The 20,370-nt window shown below is 40.4% G+C and overlaps 1 protein-coding gene across 1 annotated transcript in view; it reads right to left on the bottom strand.

The window, feature by feature from the left end:
- Positions 1–3,200: 3,200 nt before the first annotated feature.
- Positions 3,201–20,370, bottom strand: part of ZCCHC7 (zinc finger CCHC-type containing 7) — a 236,079-nt gene continuing 218,909 nt past the window's right edge. Inside the window, exons 6-8 of the mRNA XM_049773414.1 lie at positions 15,243–15,338; positions 7,052–7,169; positions 3,201–4,348 (exon numbers count right to left, since the gene is read on the bottom strand). Of these exons, the coding sequence (XP_049629371.1) occupies positions 3,933–4,348; positions 7,052–7,169; positions 15,243–15,338 (630 nt within the window). The 3' untranslated portion in view covers positions 3,201–3,932. The remainder of the gene's footprint in view (positions 4,349–7,051; positions 7,170–15,242; positions 15,339–20,370) is intronic.

The following is a 20,370-nucleotide window of genomic DNA, read 5'->3' as shown; positions in this document are numbered from 1 at the left end:
AACTGAATAAGGCAATGCGATAATTTAAAGGGGGAATGCCTAGATCACCTTTGGCCCCAGAGTACAGGGAAGAAAAGAAACAGTGTGAAGGGGAGCAGAAGAAAGACAGATGAGAAATAAAGGGAAGCAGGAATCAAGGGGATTCAAGTACATTGGTGGTGTTAAGTAATGAATGACAGAGCAAAGTATTTAAACCATAGTCAACCAACACAGAAATCACGAGACCCAAACTTTAACAACTGAACTTAAAAAGGTGCCTGTCAAGATTACAGACTGAAGGGATGGGTATGAGAGGGATTCTGGGAACATGGGTAGTGGGATCAGTGCTGGAATGTAGTATGTCTAGAACTATAAATAACTTTGTAAATAAGTGTTTATTTTGCCTTTTTAGGGCCATATCAGGAAGTGCTCAAGAATTATTCCTGTTCTGCTTGGGAGACCATGTAGGATGCCAAGGATGGAATCCAGGTTGGTTGCATGCAAGACAAGTGTCCTATCCACTGTGATATATCTCTGGCCCCAAATTACTGTTGAAGAAAAAAAAAAAAAAAGTAGGGCCAGGGCAAAAAGTATTTGATCTTCTCAAAAGCTAGTTACTTTACAGATTCTTTTTTTTTTTTTTTGTATCTGCCATTCTTCTTTCGTTTTGTTTTTGGGTCACACCCGGCAGCGCCCAGGTGTTACTCTGCTCTCAGAAATTGCTTCTTGCAGGCATGGGGACCATATGGGATGCTGGAATTCGAACAACCATCTGTCCTAGATAAGCTGCATGCAAGGCAAACGCTCTATGCCTGTGCTATCTCTCCAGCCCCTCTGCCATTCTTCTCTTAGATAAAAAAAAAAAAAACTATCCACTTAGAGTCCATGTAGACTATGAATCTTTCTAGATTTTTTTATTGAGGGTCATACCTGGTGGCACTCAGGGGTTACTCCTGGCTCTGCACTTGGAAATCATTCTTGGCAGGCTTGGAGGGACATATGGGATGCTGTAAATCAAATCCAGGTCAGCTGTGTGCAAGTTCACTGTGCTATTGCTCCAACCCCCTTTCAGGATTTTAAATTCTACAGTTTTGTACATGAGAAGAGTCTGATGGGTTGACTTGAAGTTGAGCATTGAGTGTAGGGGCCAGCACCCACAGAGGCAGAGAAAGGAAATGGAGCAGAGGGTCCTTTGGTTTCTGCTTATTCCATAGTGATAAAGCCCACAAAGAAAGAAGGCCAGGGACCAGAGCAATAGCATAGCAGAAGGGTTTTTGCCTTGCACATGGCCAACAAGTTCAATCCCTGGCATCCCATATGGTTCCCTGAGCCTGCCAGAATGATTTCTGAGTGCAGAGCCAGGAGTAAACCCTGAGTGCTGCTGGGTGTGGCCCAAAAACCAAAAACCATAAAAGAAAGGTCAGCTTCTTCCCCATCTGCACACAAATATATGGATTACAAAGGTAAGTTATATCCCAGGACAAATGTCTATGAGAAACCAAACAAAATGTCTATGCTTAGTATTTTGTTACTTTTTCCATGTTTGAGTTCTGTGCAATATTTTCTATTATGTCCGTTGACAGAATATGATAGAATAGTACAAACATTCATGAGTGAATACTTAATAAACAAATTCCATGCTACTGTTATTTTTTACTTTTGGGCCACACCTCTTGATGTTCAGGGTAAATTACTGCAGGCTCTGCAATCAAGAATTATTTCTTGCCTGCTCAGGGGATCATATGGGACGATGGGAATTGAACCCTACTTGTCTTATCACTCCACTTTTATTTAAAGACTATTCATATTAAATTTTATAAATTAATATGTTCCTTAGTTTACATAATATAGGTATTCTCAATTCCCTTTTTTGCAGAAAAGTACCTGACTACCAAGATTAGACATTTAGCTTCAACAGATTGTCAGTCTCTACAAAACAAAATTTGCTCAAAGGATTGTTCTGTGTGGCACTAGTGGTAGGACTGGAATCTTGACATTGAGCTTATGACCCTGCTGGCCTCTGAGTACTCTCAAGCCAACCAAGTATCTCTGGAACAGCCCCACACCAATAAAGAACAAAGTAATAAAAGTTTGCTTACTAAACAAAACAAAAAGAATGGCAACCTATTTCTACTCTGAAAGAGAGGCCTTTGGATCTGGAGGCACATTAGCTACACAACCCCAGACCAAGCCATAATACTGCCAGTTACCCCCAGGCTTTCCATTCTGTGACGCTAATTCTGATGCTGTCACTTATCTCTGGGTCAAAACTATCCCAGCTGATAGGAGGAAGCTAAGTGCTCAGCCCCACAAACACTGAAAGCCAATGAAGCCTTAGCTGAAAGCTGAACAGCACCAGAGAAGGTAGTGAACAAAACGGTGAATCTACAATTAACAGCACATTTGATTCTGGAGAGGCTTCTTTTTCCTTTACCAGAGAAGAGAACTCATACCAGATATATAGTAGTTAGTGTATATACCAGCATTATAAAATTGTACCAGTTAACTGTTTCCATTTTACTTTGTTCTGGTACAGAGTTTGTGTATGAACTATAAGCACATTCTGACACTGATTCATAAAAATCTTATAATTTGTTTTCATTTTCGTGGTTGTTTTGAGACCAAATCTGGATATACTCTGAGCTTAGTACTCACTCTTCACTCCGGAATTATTTGTGACAGGCTCGAGCAATCATATCAGCTTCTGGAGATCAAACCAGAAGTTGGCTATGTGCAAAGCAAATGTTTTACCTGTTCTGGTCCCAAGATCTTATAATTTCATTCACCTTATAATATTTAGTCACCAAAACATGTCCTTGTTACCCATACTGTATATTTATATAACAGGCAACTGTTATTTAATAACTTGATTTCAGACATTTTATTTTTATTATTCTAATTAGACTTTCATAAGTACAAAAGTGTCATAATTTCAAAAATTTCTGTACAATATTGCAGTAGTTAAAAACCCCATGAAAACAAAATAAAAAAATTGAGGGAATGGAGTAGGGGTTTTGGTGTTACTTTCAGGGGTTATTCCTGGTTCTACACTCAGAAATTACTCCTGGAGAGATTGGGGGACCATATGGGATGCCGGGGATTGAACCTAGGGTCGGCCGTGTGTAAGACAAATGCCCTATAAGGCAAGTGTCTTTCCTATTCTATCATTCCACCCTCTGAAAACAAAAAAAATTTTTTTTAAATTTAACAATATTTATTTCTATGTATTTGTCTTATTTAAATGTGTGTACAAAATATGGTAAAACCCATTTTGTTGTGATTGTTTTTAAAGTTTTTTTTTTTTCATTTGTTTCTGGAAATATGCTGAAGATATTTACATTGGATGAAGTCCTTCTTTATTTCACTCGGGCCCAGTTTCCTGACTCTTCAGGACAAGGATGCTGTTATCTTTTTTTTTTTTTTTTTTTTTTTAGTTTGTTGATGCTCTGAAGGAAGATTCTGAAACCAGCTTCAGAAGCAAGAAATGTTGCATTTTGATCTAGAACTATCAACCTTTCCAATGTCTAAAGAGAAAAAAAGTAATGCTGAAAATGATTGATGAGTTTTTCATATCAACATTAATTTCTCTTCTCTCCAAGGATTTAATTTTCACACTCACACTGCAGATGAATTACATAAAACTCTTATTCTTCATCAGTAATTTAACTTTTCCCAAGAATTCACAAAAGAGTGGTCTCCAGAGCCTGAGCAGAAGTGAATAGGAAATGTTGAAGGTTATCGTTGCTTTCCTTCTAAGCATCGTTTGGACACAGACAGGACACAGATAACTAAGATCTGCAGTGTTGTCTTTGTTCAGCACCTTTGGTACGGCTGAGATTAATCACTCACATAGAGTCAAAGACAACAAAAATGCTGTTGGAGCCAGGAAGATCACGCACATGCTGGGCGGCTGCATCAGGCTGCATTGATCAGAAGCTTTGCTGCAGTTTAGACTACTTTTTCCGTTGTTTGATGAGAAATAGGTTATCACTGTCATCCTCCTCCACGCAGCTCTCCTTTCTCTTTGGCTTGCCTCGCTTGCCCTCTTTGGCTACTCTGTTGTCTCTAGACTTGTGGTGATGAGAATGGTGGAAGGACCTGTGTGGCTTCTGGTTTTGAAGAGGGCTGGGGCTTGGGGAGCAGAGTCTGGGGCCCCGTGGAAAGTCCTCATTCTCCGCATACAGGTGCTTTTCGGCCTTCCTGTGCTTCCCAATCTCTCGATCCTCCCTGCCCATCATTTCTTTTTGAGTTTCTTTCTTTTCCTGAGACCACCTGTTGTTCTTCTTCCTGTCACGGTGGCGCTTTTTATCTGTGACTTCCATATGAGGCCTCTTGAACTGCCTTGGCAAACTCCCATATTTCTGGAGTTCTGGAAGACACAGAAGTATTTTCCATATTGAGTAGTTATACAGTTCATGCAGAGTAGGCAGACCCATGAGGTCTGTGAATAACTTAGCAGATGACAGGGAAGCCAAACATTTAAATGTATTTATTAAAAAAACATTCCAATGAGAGCCCTTCCTAAAGTAAAAATCAAATGGCTGCAGTTTTATATTTCTGATTGCAAAAACAGAAAGCACCCAAAACACAATTATTACGTATTCTGTTTAAGAGTTTAACTAGGTTAGGTAGTGGAACAGTGAGAGCTGTTATCATATTAGCTCTGTGAAGAAAGTCATGTCTGACCAATTCAAATTCCTGTGGTGATAAGACAGCCCTTGAAGATAAGTTGAAGCAAGATGTATAAAATGGCCTTTTGACAGTTTCATATGACATTTCAATTACCTATGGGAGATAGTCTGGCCACAGTTTTTATATGTGGATGCCAAACTGGACAGGAAATTATTTCTCCTGAGCAGGGATCTCTGGTTTGGTGATCCTGGCCAGAATTGTGTGAACACATGTGTATCTGGAGCAGGCGAGGCTACCTGATTTGAGGCTGTACTTCTCGGGACTTTATGCTCCTGCTACAAGTGTCTGATGGTATGTTCTGAGGGGTAGGTGAGAGTTCCAGTGAGAAACACTAACAAGTCAATAGACCCACAAAGATTAAGGAGATGGTTTATAATAAACAGGACAAAGTAATATACGTAGGAAAAAAGAACTTTAAGATATGGGACAAATCCAAGTAGTTAAAGATTTCGGCATAAAAGAAACATTCCAGTGAATCACAGTGAGTCTTAAAGTGAATCTGTGCCACTACTAAAAAAAATTGTTTTTCTTTGAGTATAAAAGTTATACTCATTTATGAAGAACCTGAGAAATACAAAAAGTATAAAGAAAATAAAACAGAAAGCACCTAAACCCTTTAATTCAGAGATGACATTTTGCCACATATGCTCTGACTCTTATCCTAATTTATTTGCCTCATCAGTATCTTTATGAACTATAATCTCTATAAACTGTATCAATTCTATACAAAATATATTATGTAAAATAGTGTTGAGAAAAATTTCTCTACTTTCTTTCCAGAATTCGTATTTTCATTTTGAAAATGACTTGCACTTGGTTGGAGCCAAAGTGACAGTACAGCAGGCAGTACATTTGCCTTGCTGTTCAATTCCTGGAATCTCATGGTCCTCAAGAGCGTAACCGGTGTGGCCTCAAAACAAAACAAAACAAAATGAAACATCAAAAAAGAAAAATATAAAATTACTTTGTTTCAGGAGCCATAAAAGTGACTTTGAAAACCATCTTTTTTTTTTTTTTTTTTTTTTGGGTGAAAACCATCTTAAAGTATCCAACAAGAAAGAACAAAGTTGGAGAAAACAGGCTTAATATATGATGACAGACTGAGATAGAACTCATGATTCAGAAATAATTCTCAGTGCAGAGCCAGGAATAACCCCTGAAAACTGCCAGGTGTGGGCCCCAACAAAAAAACGCGCGCGCGTGCGAGAGAGAGAGAGAGAGAGAGAGAGAGAGAGAGAGAGAGAGAGACAGAGAGAGAGACAGAGAGAGACAGAGACAGAGACAGAGACAGAGAAAACAGATAGTGAAAGAAGAAAGACAGAGACAGAGAAAACAGATAGTGAGAGAAAGAAGAAAGACAGAGAGAGAAAAAATAATCTGCATTTATACTGAGAAAGAAAAAGGTCAGAACACAAAGTATAGATCAAATTGAAAAATATAGAATTAGGGGCTGGAGCAATAGCACAGTGGTAGGGCGTTTGCCTTGCACACGGCTGACCCAGAACAGACCTGGGTTCAATCCCCAGCACCCCATATGGTCTCTGGAGCCAGGAGCGATTTCTGAAAGCATAGCCAGGAGTAACCCCTGAGCATCACCAAAACAAAACAAAACCAAAACGAAAAAAAAAAAAAAAAAAAAAAAAAGGAAAATATATAATTACTTTGTTACTGGAGCCATAAAAGTGACTTGGAAAACCATCTTAAAATATCCAACAAGAACAAAGGTGGAGAAAACAGGCTTAAATGATGATGACAAATTGAGGTAGAACTTAAATTAACACCAGTAAATAAAGAAACCACAGAGACTGGCTGTAGAACTGAAACTGCCTGGAATGCTGCCCATAAGAAATACTTCCTAGAGGAAGCTCTAGGAACTACCTAGCAGGGAAAATATTCTATGAAAATATTTGGGACATACTAAGGGAAAATGATTTATTTTTCAAACAGAAATATCTCAAACGAGTCTTGTTGCTGGACTACAGCTGGTGTTACTTAGGGCTTACTCCTGGCTCTGCTTAAGTATTATTCCTGGTGAGGCACAAGGGACCATGGGGGGTATATTAAGGATCAAACTCAGATTGGCAAAAGGGAAGAATCTTAGCCCCTATAATTTTTCCCTGACTTCTCAAAGGAATCTTTAGAGATATTTTCTAGACATTTTCTAAAATGACCATCATGTAAGAAAAACACTTATTATATAGATTATAATGCAAGATTTTTTAAAGTGGGTGCTTAACTTTTGGAGATCTAGGCAAGACCCATATTAATTAAAAAAATGTTTTCTGTGTTAATCGATGCCCTCCAAAACAGGCAAAGACAGTGCAAAAAAGACATTTAGGAACTATGGCAAAGGCAATTCACAAGGAATCTACTGATATACCTTTCACTTTTCGTTTTATTCTCTGTTCTCTCTCCCGAATTTCATATTTGTCATCATAGTAGTAGATGAATGGAGTGGTTGGGAAGACGTGGTTAAACATCCGTCTTTCTGTACATTCCTGTAAATGATATTTAAAATAATGACATCATAAGTTCACATGATGCTGACAAGCACATTCACTGTACAAGAGGTGAGCATCATGTCCATGGTACTGGAAGCTGAGTTGCAGAATGCAGACCGCAGCAACCCCCAGTCAGTCTGACACTCAATCATGCCTACATGCTATTCTTTTAATGCTTAGATTGCCCATTTTACTTCTTTACCTATGAAACTCCTTTTCGTCAAACCCCCCCCAATCTGGCAATTTTCTCAGTGAAACCCCTCAACATGAGCCTTGTACCTGTTCGAGGGTTTATTTTATTTGGTGTTCAGCTATATAATTTCTAATTTTTTTGACCACACATAGGAATGCTCGGGGGTTACTCTGCACTCAGGAATTACTCCTGGTGGGCCCAGAAAGCCATATATGGGGAGGATGTAATCCAGGTTGGCTGTATGCAAGGCAAGTGTCCTACCCACTGTACTATTGCTCTGGTCTTTGATCTTAAGTTGTATGAACCCTTTGCTTGTGTTTCTCTTCTACCATCTTTCCATCAAGTGTTCTTCCTTTCTTCCCTTCAGACGTACAGCCTGTGGGTTGATATGCTTGGCCCTTTGATTTGATCTTTTTCTCTCTCTATACAAGTAGTTTGCAAGACCAATCCTCACTGCTATCAAGGACAGAGATTATAACAGTGAGGAACAAATGGTGGTAGGTTATATCTAGGTTTCAAAATGCTTTTTTGGGGGCCAGAGAGACAATACAGTGGGCAGGGTGCTTACTATGTATGCATCCAACCTGGCTTCAATCCCTAGCATCAAATATGGGACCTTGAACCCTGCTAAGAGTGATCCCTGAGAACAGGAGTAAGCCTTGAGCATCAGTGGGTGGTGGCCCCCTTAAAAAAAACAGTCATGAAGATTTAGGACACTGGTGATGGGAATGCCACACTGGTGAAGGGGGGTTGTTCTTTACATGACTGAAACCCAACTACAATCATATTTGTAATCAAGGTGTTTAAATAAAGATATTAAAAAAAGGTCATGGAAAGTTGGTCCTACTATTAAGTTTTACCCAACTGTAATTTTTTTATAATTATCTTTATTTAAACACCAACTGTAATGTTTAACATTAATTTCTTTCAGCTTTCCCCAGTAAAACTCCTGGTTTAACATTTCTTCCTAGTTCTCACTGATCTTCTCTTTCAACAGTTATCAGTGACTTCAAGTTGATGTTCGCCAGTCTCACGATTTTATACTTACAGCTAATGACTATTCCAATATGTGTATTCTTTAGTGACTACCATGCAGATGGCAGAACGGCCTTCACTCGTAAGAGCCTTTCTGCTGGGCCCACAGAGGAAAGTAAGATCAGGGTATTGTATGAGCGAAAGATTGTGGTTATCTGAGCATCTTCCAGGTTTAGTTCATTTTCTTTTACAGTACATGTTTACATAAGCTTATTCCTTTAGTCATTTTGCTTGACTTATGCTTCATAGATAACTTAGTTTTACTTGTGGTGTTTTATTTGCATATGCTTTATTATTATTATTATTATTTGGTTTTTGGGTCACACTTGGCAGTGCTTAGGCGTTACTCCTGGTTCTGTGCTCAGAAGTCTAATAGGCTCATGGGATCATATGGGATGCTGACAATCAAACCCAAGTCCATCCGGGTTGTCTGAGTGCAAGAAAAATGCTCTACCAGGGCTGGAGAGATAGCACAGCGATAAGGCATTTGCCTTGCATGCAGAAGGACAGTGGTTCGAATCCCGGCATCCCATATGGTCCCCCGAGCCTGGCGGGGGCGATTTCTGAGCGTAGAGCCAGGAGTAGCCCCTGAGTGCTGCCGGGAGTGACCCGCCCCCCCAAAAAAGAAAAATGCTCTACAGCTGTGCTATCACTCCAGTCCCTTACTTGTGTTTTTAGATGTAGCATTGAAGTTTGTGAAATTATGTAGTAGTCACATCAAACTGCATTTAAAGCTATGCATACATTTTACTTATTATATATATGTGTGTGTATATATATATATATATATGTATATTTTTTGGTTTTTGGGTCACACCCGGCAGCGTTCAGGGGTTACTCCTGGCTCTATGCTCAGAAATTGCTCCTGGCAGGCTTGGGGGACCATATGGGGTGCTGGGATTTGAACCAATGACCTTCTGCATGAAAGGCAAATGCCTTCCTTACCTCTATGCTATCTCTCCAACGCAATTATTTATATTTTTTAATTTTTCTTTGAACAATTTTCTCAGAGGTTTGTCTTTTCTTTTGAAAAGATTTTCAAAAGAACCAACTTTCTGGGGCCGGAGTGGTGGCATACGGCTGTCCTAGGATGGACTGTGGTTCGATCCCCTGGTGTCCCATATGGTCTGATTTCTGAGCGCGTAGCCAGGAGTAACCCCTGAGCACCACCGAGTATGGCCCAAAAAACCAAAAAAAAAAAAAAAAAAAAAAAAAAGCCCCCCCCCCCCAAAAACAACAAAAAACAAAAAAAAACACAAAACACAAAAAAACCCCTTAACTTTCTGAACTTTGGGGTTTGGGGATAGATTGATGGGAGGGGATTTTCAGACACTGATGGAGGAAAGCAGATGCTCTAGTGTGTGGTGTTGAACACTATGTGCATGAAATTGTCATTGGACATACAGTAAATCACAGTACCTCAATAAAAATGTGACTGAGCTTTTAAAAGGATAGCCATAAAGTATTTGGATCTAAGGTCTTACTATGAACTGAATATCCAAACCAAATGCACATGTTAATGGACTGGAGAGATAGTACAGTGGGGGTAGGGTGCTTTACTTGCACTTGGCCAATCCAGTTTGATCCCCAGTAAGTAGTCTGTATAGTACCCCCAAGCTCTATCAGGAATAATTCCTGACTGCAGAGTTAGGTGTGGTCCCAAAACAAAACAAATGCACATATCAAGATCAGAACCCTTAAAGTGGCAGATCTTGAGCATACAATCTCTACTTGGGTAGAGACCCTATAGAACTTAATCATCTACCATGTAAGACCATAGCAAGAAAACACCAGTTAGGAAATATGGGATATGATTGTAGGCAACATCAAAAATTAATTTCTGAGGCTGGAGAAAGTGTACAGCAAGTAAGGCATTGGCCTTGCATGTGGCTGGTGTGAACAAATCCCCAGCAGCAATATGGTCCTGTGAGTACCACAGGAGTTACTCCAAAGCTTAGAGCCAGGAACAGCCCCTGATTACTGCTGGGTGTGAGCCAAATCCTTCTCCCACCTTCCATTTATAACATACAAACTCTATAATAGCTTATTTATAGCAGCCCAAATAGGCTAACACAGAAAGTAATTATATAATATTTAGAGCAAATAACAAATAAAAAGAGACTGAGATTTTGACAAACTTATTCAATACTTTTTGTTTGTTTTTGGTTTTATGTTTTTCTTTTTGGCTTTTGTGCCATGGGTGGTACTCTGGGATTACTTCTAGCTCAGCACTTACGAACTACTTCTGGTAGGTGCACAGAGCAGTTACGTAGTTCTGGGTTAGCTGTGTTCAGGGCAAGCGTCCTCATTGTAGTATCTCTTCCAGCTCCATGCATTTAATATTCTCCAATACCTCACACATCCTCTCACAGGCTCCTGGAGCAGTCTCCTGGTTTGTTTTACTGTGCTTTTTTTTTTTTTGGGGGGGAAGGGAGGGGTGCACAACCAACTGTCCTCAGAAATTACTCCCTGAGAGCTACTTCCAACTCTCACCCTGGGGGTGACTCCTAGCAGTGCTCAGGAATCCATGTGGTGCTGGGGATGGAATCTCAATCTCTGGCAAGCAAGCCTACAGTCAGCCTTCTGATCTATCTGGGCTCCTTGGAGCAATCTCTTATATAGTGACTGTATCATATAATTCCCACAATAGATCGCCTCATTACAGAGATGCTTATGATTGAGTCAGTGAAACTAGGAAGGTGAGGACACATTCACCTTTGAGTATCTTCCACTTGAATATATTTATCTATCATATGTAGAGCTGTATTTACAAATCTGATGGAAAGGGAATCCTCATATATTTTTAGCCACCTGCAAGCAGTATCCTATTTGGACCTGGTATGGTCTAGTCCAGAGGTCCCAAACTTATCTGGCCTCAGGGCCTAGCTGGAAACTTATTGTTTTCAAGTGTCCACCTGAGGCTACTACCATCCCTCCTTACCATAATCATTTCAGAACACCCCATACCCTGTCTTGGGACTGGGGGTGGATATATTATCCATTTGGAAAACACTGTCTAGATTTATATTGCTATACAGAGCAATACAGTACCATCTTTTCCAAAGCTAAATGTAAATTATTTGATTATCCACATCGCTGGTCCCCTCCATTAGCACAAACAGTGATAGTTGGCTATATAATTTATCCACTATACTGGATTAGACACACCACTGATCTTCTTCATTAGTGTGGATAATCTAGAGTTCTTCATCTATGGCAGCAATGAGACCACCAAATTTGCTTTATTGTAAATTAAAAATGATCAAATCTAGATTTCAGGGATAAATTCCAAATGCTTTTAATACATTTCCTATCTACATTAACAGGAATGACTAGTAACCAATATGTGTTCAACTATAATTGTTTTGCTTTAATTGAACAAGCATGAAGGCTGAAATTATACCCTTTAGCTTTAAGGAGTTGAACAAACCTAAAATGGATATCTAAGTGACTGCATGGCAGTGGACTATTTATGAGGCTATGTTTCCTAAACAATGGTAGTAACACCTGAATTTTGGCAACAGAAGGAATGCAGAGCTCTAAAAAGACTTAGAGGAGCTTTTATTTTAAAAGTGTTCTCTAGGCTGGGGCCGGAGAGGTGACGCTAGAGGTAAGGTGTCTGCCTTGCAAGCGCTAGTCAAGGAAGGACCACAGTTCGATCCCCCGGCATCCCATATGGTCCCCCCAAGCCAGGGGCAATTTCTGAGCGCTTAGCCAGGAGTAACCCCTGAGCATCAAACGTGTGTGGCCCAAAAAACAAACAAACAAACAAAAAGTGTTCTCTAGGACTGAAGTATTAGTACAGTGGGTAGAGTGCCTGTTTGCCTTGTACACAGCTGACTCAGCTTTGATCCCAGCATCACCAATGGCTCTCTGATCCCTGAATGCAAAGCCAGCAGGAAGCCCTGAGTGTGCAAAGTTGTAAGTGCTCAGCACTATGGAATGTGGCCAAGTAAAACAAAACAAAAGTGTTCTCTAACTAGGTTTTTGTTGTAAATTCTATAGGAGTAAATTACATTGTAGGAGATTGCATTCTATATTTAACCATACTGGAAGCAGATTCAAGTATCAGTACTCCCTGGATAAACTCTTTAAAATATATTGTAAGTGAAATACAGTGAAATACAGTTACAAAGTTGGTAGTTGAGTTTCAATCATACAATGTTCCAACATTCATCCCTTAACCTGTGTATACTTCCTGCCATTAATGTTCCCAGTTTCCCTCCCTCTCTCTACCCATCCTGCCTCTTTTCTTCTTCTCTCTCTCCACCCCTTATTCCTTTTATACACTGTGGTTTGCAATGCTGAAAGGGCATTAGTCATATCACTTTACCTCCTTTCAGCAGTTTTTGTCCAGAGTGATAATTTTCAGCTATCATTATTATAATGGACCTTTCACTTTGTCATAGGCTTCCTACCATGGAGCAATCTTCCTGGCCCTTGTTTCTATTTCCTTTGGGTAATAAATCTCATAGTATGTTTTGTTTTAATATTGTACAAATTGGTACAAATTGTCCCCCTCTCTCTGACTTATTTCACTTAGCATAATACTCTCCATGTCTATCCCTGGATAAATTCTTTACTTTGGAGATAAGAAAAATTGAGCGAGAGCCAAGGTTAGGAATAAGGATGAGAAGCACATCATCTTATATCCCATATTCTACCTTTTCACTTCAGAGTCTTGCTGCTCAAATGAGGAATATAAGTTTGGATTGTTGACTGAACATCCAGAACTTCTGCTTTCTCGAAGCCTTCTCTCTCCTCAGACTGCAGAGCTCTAGCCAGGTGAGAAGCTTTTGCTCAAAATTCAAGATGCTGCCAGTATCACTACCCATTAGAACACCTACTCTGAAGATTCCCCAGGTGGTCTGTCTCCCTGTCTGCCTTCCACTTCCTGTCATCAAACCTGATCTGGTACTTTATCTTGGTTTCTAAGCTCTTAGAAGCCAAATTATATATAAGGGTTATTCCTGGCTATGCACTCAGAAATCACTCCTGGCTCAGGGAATCATATGGGATGTTGTGAATCGAACCCAGGTCTGTCCTAGGTCAACTGCATGCAAGGCAAACACCCTATCACTGTGCTATTGCTCCGGCCCCTGGGTATATATTTTTATTTTTGAAAACTACTAGTGGCTGCTGCATTTTCCACCTCCGCTTATACTTGAGTCACTAAGTTTTCTCAGTTTTTAGGGTAAAATTAGGGGGGTTGGCTTATACTTGAGTATATAGGTACTTCTCCCAGTGATGTTCTACTGTTTTGGCTACTGCCTTTCCTTCTCTGTCTTAAGATTCAAAGAGCACATAAGTTCTGATTTTGGGGGTGGTGATAATTCTGAGTCATACCTAGTGATGCTCATTGGACCAGGAAAGGAACTGGAATTAGACACCTGTAAGAAAAGTATAGTACCCTCTGTACTATCCTTCCTAAGCTTATTCTTATTGTCTCCTGCCACTGAGATGAGCTGCTTCTGTTTAAAGAGACAACTGGCTAGGAGACTTAGCCTTTCCTTACACAGTATCTTCTACTTTGACATGTCCTCATTGAGATCACATATACAGTTTGGCCCTTCCAACTGGGATTTGGGAATATGTAGGCTGAACAAGGAATCGGTTACTTGTGAAGGTGGACAGAATACTGATGCAGCAACTCTGTTTTTCCACTAGGAACTGTCAGTACAAGGTCAGGATGAAGATTTAACTCACCACTGTCTGAAGGAAAATTAGAGATTCAGAAGAACGATAATAGAAAACCTCAAATCATGATTGGGTTTAGTCATAGGAACAGTAATTAAATGAACTCATGAGTAGGCTGAAGTGATAGTACAGAGGATAGGGCACTTACTGACCTGGGTTAATCCCTGCCACTCCATATGGTCCTGAGTTCTGCCAGGAGTGACTCCCTGAGCACACCCAGAAGTAAGATCTGAGCATCACTAGGTGTCACCCCTCCAGATCCCTTCCTCCTTACCTCCTCCAATAAAAGAATTCTTGAGATCTGTGGCTTTTCTTTTGACTACATTTGTCTAAATAAGTTTAGAAGCTTTGTGTTCTTTACCCTAATCTGTTTACATATATCTAAAATAATCAGAATGATATGTTCTGATATCTTATGTGTTATGATATATTTTCATAATGAGAGAAGTAAATCAGTTGAAAATATATTATCTTATGTCAGGATTATTTCTTTTGTTTTTGAGCCTCACCAAGTGGTGCTCAGGGGTTACTCCTGGCTTTGTGTTAGAAATCGCTCCTGGCAGGCTCAGGTGACCATATGGGAGGCCAGGAATCTGACCTAGGTCGGTCCTGGGTTGGCAAATGCCCTACCACTGTGCTATTCTCTGGGTGTTTCTTTTGTTTTAAATTTACCATTTTTATTGTAGTTTAGGTATATAACTTTCTTGGTTTTGGGGCTACATTCAGCAGTGCTCAGGGGTTACTACTGACTCTGCACTCAGGAATTACTCCTGGAAGTGCTTGAGGGATCATACAGGGTTTTGGAGATGGAATACAGGTTGGCTGCATGCAAGACAAACATTGTACTATTGCTCTAGCCCCAGAATTATATTTGTTTTAGGTGCTGGAGAGATAGTACAATGGTAAGGCATTTGCCTTGCACGCAGGCAATCCAGGAAAGATGGTGATTCAAAACCTGGCATCCCAGATGGTACTCCGTGCTGACCAGGAGCGATTTCTGAGTGCAGAGCCAGGAGTAACCCAAAAGCTGCCGGGTGTGACCCAAAAACAAACAAACAAAAGAATTATATTTGTTTTAAAGTCAACTTTCAGCAATCATTCTCAGCAATAAAGTCTTATGTCTAAATATTGTCCCTCAATCTTACGTGTCCATAATGGCCTTCTTGTCCGCAGTTGTAGCAATACATTAAAGCTGATTGTCCAGAAGGGGTCTTTGGCTTTTTGGGTGGCCCAGGTTTGATCTGAAAAATGAATATAGAGCCAGGTATAATAAATGAATGTGAGAGACAGGGAAAAGTGAAGTTGTAGAACATGGGAAAATGGGGAGAGCTGGAAAGAAAGCACAATATGCAGAGTGCTTGCTTTATACATGGCTGACCTGAGTTTGATTCCTGGTACCTACAAGGTTCCCCAAGTTCCACTAGGATTGACCCCTGAGTGCAGAGCCTAGAGCACCACAGAGTGTGGAGTAAAACAAAACAAAACAAAAGGTATATAAAATAATTTTGCCTTCTAGCTACAGGGAGAATGTACTGTGAGAAGAAGGTTTGAAAGAAAGCCCAGTGTAGAATACTAGGTGAGGTGATGAGGACCCAAATTACAAGAGAAATATGGGAAGAGGAAGTAGATTAATAAGGGAAATGTGCAAGGAAATAAAACTGGCATTGCTTCATTATGTAAAATACTACGGGGAATGAGAAAAGATGTTTCCCATGTTTGAAACATTGAACTGGTGAGTAGGGATATAAATAAATTTTTGGGGAGTAGGGGAAAAGAAGATAAATCAGTTAAAGTACAGTTAACAAGGTCTATCATGGATGCTGTGTATTTACACGGAGATGTCTTCCAGGCAGCTGTCTATAGGAGTAAAGCTGAATATCAGTTCTGAAAGAGATCTACAGAATAGGAGAGGCTGAATTTACCAGGCTTCTCACAGTCAGTAAAGGCAACAGCAAGCTAAACCCTGGATAGAACAATATTTAAGGGACAGACAGAAGGGCCTGTGACAGGGACAGAGAAGGAAATGATAAAGAATGGAGAACCAGGGCTGGCAAGGTGGCACTAGAGGTAGGGTGTCTGCCTTGCAAGCGCTAGCCAAGGAAGGACCACGGTTCGATCCCCCGGCGTCCCATATGGTCCCCCCACGCCAAAGGGCAATTTCCGAGCGCTTAGCCAGGAGTAACCCCTGAGTATCAAACGAGTGTGGCCCAAAAAAACCACCAAAAAAAAAAAAAAAGCATGGAGAACCACAAAAGAACAAAGCAGTTTCAATAAAGAGAGAGAGAGAGAGAGAGAGAGGGAGAGAGAGAGAGAGAGAGAGAAGAGAAAGAGAGAGAGAGAAGAGAGACCTAGTGAGATCAAAACTGAGACTTCTATTAGAATTGGCAACTGTTCATGGATAACCTAGTTTTCAAAAGATCTGGAATTGTGGGGTACTGCTGGGGGAAACATGCTGGGCCTTCTGAATGCAAACCCTCTGCCCAGACTGTTGTACATTCTCTATAGCTCAATAAGGTAAATTTTTAAGAGATAAACTAACTAGACATTTCAGAATTTACATGACAAATGCATAAAAACAGATTTTCTATAAAAATAATTTTTCTGAAATGCTTTTAGTTATGTCTCTAAGACAAGTCATTGGCACTTTCTACTATGACATCTTGGATGAGGTTCTTCTTTTTAAATAGAAAACAAGATACTTGGGGCCGGAGAGATAGCACAGCGGTGTTTGCCTTGCAAGCAGCCGACCCAGAACCTAAGGTGGTTGGTTCGAATCCCAGCGTCCCATATGGTCCCCTATGCATGCCAGGGGCTAATTCTGAGCAGATAGCCAGGAGTAATCCCTGAGCACTGCTGGGTGTGGCCCAAACCCCCCCACCCCCAAAAAAGATACTTTTCAAACACATTATTTTCAAAGCATGTATGAAACATAAGATATTTGAGGGGGCTGGAGAGATAGCATGGAGGTAGTGTGTTTGCCTTGCAGGCAAAAGTATGGTGGTTCAAATCCTGGCATTCCATAGGGTCCCCCGAACCTGCCAGGAGTCATTTCTGAGCCAGGAGTGGCCCCTGACGCCACCAGGTGTGACCCAAAAACCAATATATGTATATATATACATATATGTATGTATGTATGTATGTATGTATGTATGTATGTATGTATATAGATACTTGAAAGGCACAGTGCAAGGTTTACCTTAACATTTTTGTTCTTCAGGCAATCAGTTTCTCTCCTCAGGGCAAGAACTTAAAGGTAGCCAGTTTCTTGAACTCTATTGAGACAGTAGCCAGAGGTTTCCAAACTTATTTGGTTTACTGTTCCTTCTTCAGAAAAAAAAAGCAAAAAGAAAATCCTCGGGGCTGGCGTGGTGGCGCTAGTGGTAAGGCGTCTGCCTTGCCAGTGCTAGCCTAGGATGGACTGCGGTTCAATCCCCATGGACCCACAAGCCAGGAGTAACCCCTGAGCGTTACTGGGTGTGGCCCAAAAACGAAAAAAAAAAAAAAAAAAAAAAGAAAAGAAAAGAAACAGAAAAAAAAAAAAAAAGAATAAAGAAAATCCTCAACTACTCAATGTCCCTGTCTCTGAAACCTACACAGATAATTAGTCCCCAAATGCACCCAAGGTTACTACTATTTCCCTGGTTAGTTTTAGTGGCTCTCTCCTAGGACAGATGGCCAGATCACCCACTTTGGACAAGACTAATCTGGGAACATATCAGAACATATAAACATGTGTACATACTGAATGCATGTAAGTATATATATACTCAGTATACAAGCAGGTGCATTTGGAAATACAGAAGTTTAAAAAAATTTTTTTATTTAAACCATTATGATTTACAAAGTTATTCATAATTTTAGACATACACTGTTTCAGGATCAATCCCACCACCAGTATCAATCTGCCCCCACCAATATTCCCAAAGTCCATTCCATGCCAGTACTCCATTGCTCCAGCCTGCCATCATAACAAGCATCTTTTAAAGTTTGGGTCTCATGATTTCATTGTTGTTGATGCTGGCTTGGGTATTTAGTTCTTTTTTTTTTTCTTTGGGGGGGGGGATTTAGTTCTGTCCCTTCTTAACACCAATGCACACAAAGCCCCTTAGACCCTGTCTCTGTTATTTCTTCTCCTCAACTCAATTTCTTTCCTTTTTCTCACTATATTCTGGGGCGAGGTTTCAGTTTAATGACTGGAAAATCAAGGGCAAAATGAAATCATGTAGGCTGGAGCAATAGCACAGTAAGGTGTTTGCCTTGCACTAGGCCAATCCGAGATGGATCTGGGTTCAATCCCCAGCATTCCATATGGTCCCCTGAGCCTGTCAGGAGCGATATCTGAGTGCAAAGTTAGGTGGCTGAAAAACAAAAAAATAAAAAACCCACAAAATCATCTAAAGATCAGAGGTGGGGTCAAAGATAATACAGTAAGTAGGGCACTTGCTCTGCATAGTCAACCTGGTTTCAATCTCTGGCATTCCATATAGTCCTCTGAGTACTGCTGAGTATGGCCCAAAGATAAACAAAAAAAGTCAGAAGCTCTGACAAAATTCAATTATCTAGTGCAAATTGGGATTATGCTCTAATCCCAACACCACTATCTTCTATTTATTTACTGGCTATGTGATCTAGTTCAGTTAAATGGTCTTTATGTCTTCTATTCTATTGAATGGGGACGAAGATGGCAATAAGCTTCCTCATACCTCTGCTGTGAGGCACACAAAACATTCATTTTTAATATCAGCAAAATAAAAATATCAGTAAAATTCAACTTCCTTTGAAGACTTTATCCACTTAGCCTCCCAGATGACACACGCCATTTACATATATTTTATATCTAATTTATCAACTAGCATATTGGCTCCATTTTCAAAACATATCTACTTGTTTTTACTGCACAACTACTCACTTCCTGGTTCTAACCATATTCACATTTGGCATATGACAAGAGATTAGCAACCCAATTTTATTTCTTTTTTTTTTTTTTTTTTTTTTTTGGTTTTTTGGGCCACACCCGGTAACGCTCAGGGGTTACTCCTGGCTATGTGCTCAGAAGTTGCTCCTGGCTTGGGGGACCATATGGGACACCGGGGGATCGAACCACGGTCCGGTCCATCCAAGGCTAGCGCAGGCAAGGCAGGCACCTTACCTTTAGCGCCACCGCCCGGCCCCCAATTTTATTTCTACCTTGCCCCGTTAAGCCTCTTTTCTCTTTTTTTCCCCTGGTTTTTGGGCCACACCCGTTTGATGCTCAGGGGTTGGTTACTCCTGGCTATGCGCTCAGAAATCGACCCTGGCTTGGGGGAACCATATGGGACGCTGGGGGATCAAACCGTCGTCCGTCCTTCGCTAGCGCTTACAAGGCAGACACTTAATCTCTAGTGCCACTTCCTGGCCCCTAAGCCTCTTTTCAACATAGACTGATTGACCCTTTGAGCATGTAAATCAGATCATCATTCATCAGCTCAAAACCCTTCAAAAACTTCTAGTTTCATTCTGAGTAGAAGCCACACTCTGTATAAAGGTCTACAATTTGCCTTTTACAACCTATTTGACTTGTCACTTTCCCTCATGCAATCCTGTCACACACTTTTCAAAGATCTCCAAATACTCCAGGCAAAACCCACTTTAGACTAGGCATGTTATTCCATCTGCCTGTATCACTCTTTCCCTCCCAAAACATGGTATATTCCTTCATCTCCTTCAAATGATGGCTCAAATGTCATCTGAGTAAGTCTTCCTGGCATTATTTATTATTTAAAATGGCTAGTTCCCCTAAAACTTATGCTAATTTATTTTGCTACATGTCCATTAAAAAAAAAAAAACTCCACGAGGCCGGCGTGGTAGCGCTAGAGGTAAGGTGTCTGCCTGCCTTGCAAGTGCTAGCCTAGGATGGACCGCAGTTTGATCCCCTGGCATCCCATATGGTCCCCCAAGCCAGGAGTAACCCCTGAGCATCACTGGGTATGGCCAGAAAAAAAAAAACAAAATCAAAGAAAATCTCCATAATACTTACCATCCCTTATATAAAATATTTTACTCATTTGTTTTGTTTATACTCAAATTATAGAGCCAATATGTTAGTTGATAAATTAGATATAAAATATATGTAACATATAGGTCAAGGTTGTTGGTTTGGGGCTGATGGCAACTGGAAGGATAGAGTTGCTGAGAATAATATGAAACCTAGTGAAAGGTCTATAATTTGGGTATCTAATTCAAGAACATAGTCTCTGGGAAGGCAGGGATTTGGGGTCTATTTTGTGTTCATT

Source organism: Suncus etruscus, chromosome 1 (genome assembly GCF_024139225.1).
Source record: "Suncus etruscus isolate mSunEtr1 chromosome 1, mSunEtr1.pri.cur, whole genome shotgun sequence".
Taxonomy (NCBI): Eukaryota; Metazoa; Chordata; class Mammalia; order Eulipotyphla; family Soricidae; genus Suncus; species Suncus etruscus.
The sequence above is the reverse complement of the archived record's forward strand: the minus strand, read 5'-3'. Positions and strand labels throughout refer to the sequence as shown.